The sequence below is a fragment of the Rhodamnia argentea genome, chromosome 5 (assembly GCF_020921035.1).
Source record: "Rhodamnia argentea isolate NSW1041297 chromosome 5, ASM2092103v1, whole genome shotgun sequence".
In the NCBI taxonomy this organism is placed as follows: Eukaryota; Viridiplantae; Streptophyta; class Magnoliopsida; order Myrtales; family Myrtaceae; genus Rhodamnia; species Rhodamnia argentea.
The window spans coordinates 22,649,758-22,656,765 of record NC_063154.1 but is presented as its reverse complement, the minus strand read 5'-3'; the positions used below and the strand labels follow the sequence as shown (position 1 = coordinate 22,656,765).

At 37.0% G+C, this 7,008-nt stretch overlaps 1 protein-coding gene across 1 annotated transcript; it reads left to right on the top strand.

The window, feature by feature from the left end:
• Positions 1-401: 401 nt before the first annotated feature.
• On the top strand, positions 402-1,536 carry LOC125315244. The gene is made up of 4 exons (XM_048279693.1): positions 402-494; positions 584-794; positions 870-1,266; positions 1,397-1,536. The coding sequence occupies exons 1-4, from the start codon at positions 402-404 to the stop codon at positions 1,452-1,454; spliced, it is 759 nt and encodes a 252-aa protein (XP_048135650.1). The 3' UTR covers positions 1,455-1,536.
• The last annotated feature ends 5,472 nt before the right edge of the window (positions 1,537-7,008 follow it).

Here is a 7,008-nt window from a genome sequence, read left to right as displayed (position 1 = left end):
TTCCTTGAACATTGACTTTCGTTGACTTGCATTGACCAAATCTTCAAATGGGGTTTTGAGCGGGCATTCAAACTCCGATTTGGGAATTCTTGGTACCGACATGCTTGTATGGCAATGCTCTACATTGTGATATATTAATTTTACATGTTTAAGGCTTTTATGGATGGAAAAATGCATATGAAACCCTATATATGTGTATTTTCAAGGGTATTTTTGGCATTTTTTTCTTGTATTTCCATTTGGTTTCGAAAATATGTGCACGTCCAAAAGGAGGTCAACATTTGATTCTCATTATCTAAGTGTTCTTGTCATGTGGTCAACCGGACCTTGTCGATTTCTCCACATATTCCTGGTGTCTTATATGATCTTTAGATGAATTTTCAAAATATTGTCTCTATCGAATGACTGATAGTTATTCTCAACTATATGGAACCACTAAATTGATTGAGGAATATGAAGATAGGAGGTATGAAGGTGCAACTGGAAAACAGGATGTTTGCTTCACGCTCTCAATGCTATATTTTGATTCTTGATTCATCCTTCTGTCTTTAACTAATTCACTCGTTGTTTCATTACTGCACAGGATGCAGTTTTTTGCAAGTCTATTCTTAATGAATATGCAGCCAAGATGAACATGGAAATGCCCAATTACACAACTATTCAGCCACAAGGGGCAGTTCCAGTTTTTATATCCTCTTTGGTTTTCAATGGTGTAACTTGCACTGGCGGCCTGGGTACAAGCAAAAAGGAGGCTGAACGATTGGCGGCCCGTGCTGCCATTCAATCCCTATATGGTATGCCATTTTCTATACTTCATTTTGAAGTTATGCGCGTTTCTATCCATTCAACTAATAAAGGATGTAATGCAGATGATAGCAAGTCAAAAATGGTTCTTTCGAATACAATCAAGTCTAAGCAGGAACTTTATGCTGCATACCGGGGGACTAAACATTCATATCCTGTTGGAGCGAATGCGGGAGGCAATTCTGAAACCTCAAATACCGAGCATAGGGAAGCTTTAGCCTCTGGACCAGCTAATTATATCCTTAGTTGTGCTATTCCCAAGGCATGCTCGGAGGTACCTGCACCACGTCATTTGCCCCAATTACCAAGTGCAGTGGCTAGAGCATCCTCTGCAGTAGGGAATTCCTTGATCTCCTTTGTTCCTGCGACTACCGAACAGCAGCCCATTGCTGCTATGAGTTCTGGTAGAAAGCGACGTAAGAACAAGAAAAAGGCCAATAAGAAACCGCGTGTTGATCCTCAGTAGGTTCCACTCTTTACTTTCTAAAATCCTTTTTGTAAACCATGTGATGCATGCTTGTCTGCCTGTGTTGCTTCTTGCTTTAGGAGTTGGATCATTCACTCTGTTGCCTGATATTCATGATTTTTGCAGGTTACCCAATGCTGTCATGCCCTTTGACCAAGCCCCGCCTTGTTCTGTTGCAAAGTAGATGGAATAAATGTATGCACTTTCTAGCTAGACATTAGTTTCTAAGGCTTGGCATCGGGGCTCTCTCTTTTGAGCGGTATGCAAACTTCTTTGTGTTGGATCCTTGATAATTAGGATTTTTAATGTCGGATTGAATGCGAGGTCCATGTATATAATGGCGAGGATATTGATCTCAGAATCTCTTGTTTGATGCCATGGAAGAGAATTTCTTTGCACCGGGTCTCATTTGTACTGTCGGGTTACATTATAGGCATCGCGGTCCTCTCCTCGAGATCAGAGGACTAGCGTCATTGAGCAAATTACACAAGTGTGTGCACACTGGTGCAAATTGTGGAATCAATAATAAATAGGTGTCCAGCATAGGTAGATATGTTCGGGTCTCTTAACACATTTCACTGTCTCTCGAAACTTGATCACTTGCGCTTGAGGACTGGTTTCGTCTAACAGAATGCAACTGCAGGACGCCGAGACCATGTTCCATAAATTTTTTCATACTTTTGATGAACCCTTTATCATCGGATGACATTAGGTGCTCTCCGAAGTCAGAAGGAAGTGATTTTGCTTAATTCAACCATCAAAGTTGACCTGGAATCTCTACTCTCATCTTTCACATGAGTTGGCGGTTCATTGCACTCCAGATTTGTTTGTTCATTTTTCACCGTTCCCAATTTTTTTTTCCTTAGTTCACATGATTAAAATGCTTCTTCTACACAGAATGCAGCAAAAAAAGGGCTACCAAGTTCTCTTTCCTGAATATTTTGCAGCAATAATTAATCCCAAAGAACTAATCAAGGTCCATAGTTTGCAACAAAACACAATTTGTAACTTTGAACCTACATAAAAATTATGAAAGGGCCGGAATCATATTACATTTGGACATCATGTCACATATGCTACACATGATAATAGCAACAACTTCGAGGAAAAAAACACGACATTGTCACTAGAACTAGGTAAAGACCTTAATGCAACTGCAAAAACTACTCACTCAAAGAGAGCTAAAATTGCGACCATCAGCAGAAGGGAAAGAATCATGACCCAGGATCGTGCGTGGCGCATTTCCGACGAAGAGTTTGGCACCAGAGGGTGCTTGTAGTACCATGGATAATGAGGCAAGGCGGGATCAGGAGGGGAAGGTGCATTGCCCAAGTACCACAGTGTGCAGAAAACAGTATGGAAAGTACCTGCTAGGGGGTTATGGCGGCAACGGTGGAGATGGCAACCGTGGCGGCGGTTAGATTGTGGGGCTTGTTGGCGGCGGGTAGGTTGTGGGTGTCATTGGCGGCAGGAGACAAGGATAAGGACAGTCGCTAGGCGGCGGCTACGAAATCGTTACTGCAGCTTGTCCATGACCAAGACATAAAGCACGTACACCATGACCATTTTTTTTATGGTTCTTGCCATTCCTGTGTAACTATTTACTTCGCTGAGAGGGAGAAACCAAAGGTTCATACACAAAGAAGTAGATGAAAATGTGGGAGTTTTGGAGGAGGTGCATTAAGTGATTATGGAGCAGGCCGAACTCTCTCTCTCTCTCTCTCTCTCTCTCTCTCTCTCTCTCTCTCTCGACAAGTAATAACCCTTTGTCTTGTACATAAGGGTCTCATTGTATTATTCATCCGCAAGAAAAAATTATTGAAAAAATCTTAAACTTATTTTAATTGTGTCAATTCAGTTATAATTTTTTTTCAATTTAGTCATAAACTTTTTGTATTGGTGCCAATTTAGTCCACCCGAGTAATTTTGACCCGAAATAACCGACGAAGCAATTTTTAATAATATTTTAATATTTTTTTCTTATTTATTTTTTTATTTTATCTCTTATTTTTCTTTTTTTTGTCTTTTTAAAAATAAATACAAAATTAAAAATAGAAAAATATTAAAATATTATTAAAAATTACCACATCATCGCGTATAGCGTCACGTCATCGATTTCTAGATAAAATTAGTATGACGGACTGAATTGGTATAAATGCAAAAAATTTAGGATTGGCAAAAAAATGGTTTAGGACTGAATTTGTACAATTATAATAAGTTTAGCATTTGATTTTTTTTATAATTCTCACTTCCTCGATGGGTCTGGAAGGCATGAGAATGTGCACTACATACAATAAGTTAGAGATTTTACAAAGCTTTTTACAAAGGAACCCTCTAGGTCTTAGGCACTACCCCATTGCCTAAAGGGTCATCACTAGATTGCATATATCGGCCAGCTTTCACGTTCTCGGCCACAGCCCTAAACTTGATCAACCTTCTACTATACTAAGGAAGGTAGACCTGCCCCACAAATCTGTCAATTATTTCACCTACGTTGGAGTGAACTCTCATTTTTTTCTAAATGTTTTCACAAATATGCCCTACAAAGCTAATTAGGCTCCGTTTGTTTCTGAAAAATGTTTTCCAAGTTGTTGTTTTTCCGAAAAATGAAGATATTCTCCGATGTTTGACTGAAACTTGAAATCGAACCGGAAAATATTTTATGTCATTTGTTAAGAAAAATCAATTTTCACCATATACGTCTTTTAATAAATCTTTTTATATTTTAAAAAAAATCAGTTTTTCACTTATTTTCTTTTATCTTTTTTATGTTTCTTTTTTATTTTTTATTTTCTTGTTTTTCTTTTTGCCTTTCTTCTTCGGCTGGCGATTGGCCGCCGAGCCTCGCTACTAGCCGATGATGCTCGAGCTCTCCAGATTTTGGTGGCCGAACCTGGCCATCGGGCAAGGCCGATTTCAAAAAAACTAGAACTAACTCTAATCGTAAAGTTTTAGATATTGGGTTGAGAATCGACTCACAATAACATCAATCGCATGTAAGAAAAATACTATTACATTTCAAATCCCCTTCTCGTACTTACTTAAAAAAAAAAAAAAAACTCAATACATTTCCCAATTCTCCACCCAAAGTTTCATATTTCCATTTTATCTCAGCTTTTTCAAACGTAGTTTTAGTTTGTGACACTTAAAATGAAGTCCCACTAGTTATTCCTCAATTGGTTGAGACTCTGATTCAAGCATTGAAGCCTATCATATTAGGTGTAAATCAGTCTTTGGATGATGAATATATGTTCCTTCTCTAATTGAAGGACAATTTCCCAGCTGTAAAATGAAACAATGTTGCAGCTCTAAATTTCTCCCTCGAGCTACATTGTTCCTACTAAATATGGATTCTGCAATACGCCGACTTCCATTTCGAGCAAATCACATTGAATGTCGATCCATCAATCCCAAATCTAACAAGCTCGCCTTGCCTCGCCACTAGCCAGAAATCAACCGAAGAAGAAGAGAAAATAAAAAAGTAAAAGAAAAAAGAAGGAAAAATAAAAAAAATAAAAAGATAAATATTAATTAAAAATTTAGAATTTTTTTTAAAAATAAAAAAATAAAAAGAAAAGAAATATGAAAGAGAAGAGGAAGGAAGAGAAAAATATTTTCCTCATTTTTAAGGAGTTTTTCTTTTTCTTGTGCAGAAAATATTTTCCTTGTCGCTCGACCATCATTGGAGTCTTGACACTAGATTTTAGTCTTTTCTCTTTTTATAAAATTAATCAAAAATCAACAAAAATTCATAAATTTGAAAATCAAACTTTGGGAAACTTCACCAAGCCTAGGGAACTAATTTTGAACAAAAAAAAAATTTATGACTTTTTTTTCGAATTTCTAGTATTTCTTTTATAGGAAAATACCCCAAAAATGAGAAAAATAGCATACGTGACCAGAAAAATATGGAAAAATAAAATTAGTCTTATTTTAATCCCAATTGCATTTTGGTCGCTTTAAATCCTAAAACTTTGACTGGAAACCTTCTTATTTTCTACGACCAAACGTCGAAAAATTCGAAAAATATTTTTGTAAAAGTTGTTTTCCGCCATACAAACGGAACTTAGTTGGGACAAGAGTCAATTGGTCAATGGATTGGGACACCACTTCAACTACTACCCTTTGGGATCAAAGGGGTTATTTCCCTATTTTTCCCTCAATTTTCACCAGCTCCTAAAATTGTTCGTCTTAAAGAATTGTATGAATATTTCTGGTGATAGCAGCATCTTGGTAAAAAAAAAAAAAAACCAGTAGTGGGACCAGAGACCTTAAAATGTGAGTTCAAACAATAACTCACACTTCGTCCTTGAAGAAAATTATCCCTCGATGGCGATGAAGTCTTTGGTAATGTGAATCGCTGAATTAGACGACTACTATTCTGCTCATTCGGAGTCGGCACTCGTCAAGAGTGGTGATCGCCAATGGGATAAGAGAATATGATTTAAATTGATAGGAACAGTCAATAAGAACACGACATGCAAACTTGAACTTGCGGCACTGTTATCAATGCCAAATATGTCAAAATTAGACCCAAAAGAGGAAAAAAAGCTGAGTTTCGTAGATCATATATTTCCAAAATGCTAGCGATCCGCTTGCCGAATCGTATAGTGCAAATCCACCCAAAGCATTAAAATATATTACGTGTCCTAACGTGTCGGAATTCTCTCTATTTTTTTTTTTTATAAATCACGTGTTGGCGTGTTATGTAGTGTCGTGTCCCGTATCGTGTTGGTGCTCCATAGATTAAAACTGAGATTTTTCTTGCTTAATATAGATAACGAGGAATTTCCTCTTGGATTTCTCATTAATGGTAATATAGCTAACAAGCATACACGAATATGGTTATATATAGTGTTGTGCTAGCAACATTTCCTGTAATTTACTTTTTATTTTGTTAAAAGGAAGATCAGAAGCATGTCGATTGTCGAACATAATAAGACAACCTTACCCACCTTGTGACGGCGGAATCTGCACTGGTGCCGATGGTATGTGCTAATGTCCCTTTTTATTCTTCGATTTCTGGCTTACAATGTTGTTAATGTATATCAATTCCTTTCCCAATATGAGCCATTAATCATTTGAATTTTCGACGACACAAATTTGGTAGTGTGTATAGATGATGAGGATTGAGATGTAGTTGAGTGTGATGGCAAAATATGAGATCAAGGTCAATAAATGATTGATTGTAGAGGGTCGAGAAATGTGGCCCGAATTGGTGGGATAGAATGGAGAGAGAGCAAAAGTTGTGATCGAAAAGGACAATGCGTAACTGATACACGTGACGGTTCTCAAGTTTAATTAAATGCGCTAGCAAGATCAAATATGGTCATTTTGATCGCTTCTATCTATTTATCTTCGAAATAAACTTAATTGGTAATGTCTAACTAGTTAAATTGAATTAATGTTAATTAGCTGCTTCACACAACTAGGAAGGTCCACGAGATAGTACGTCTAACTCGTGCTGAACTTGAGTGCACAATTAGTTGCTTCAAAAGTTTTAGACATTAGAAAATCATGGGAATGAAGATTAATATTAATACACATGCGGACAGTACCAAGAAAAATTCAGCTTGTACGAACCAATATCTGCTCTAGCATAAGCGTATCCTTTCTTGGTCTAGGACTTCGATTAGAATCAATAGATTATGGACTAAAATGTACACGAGATTAGTTGGGAGTTTGAAAAATCTTGATGAACCACCTTACATAAATTATTTAACGTTATTTTCCCCTCT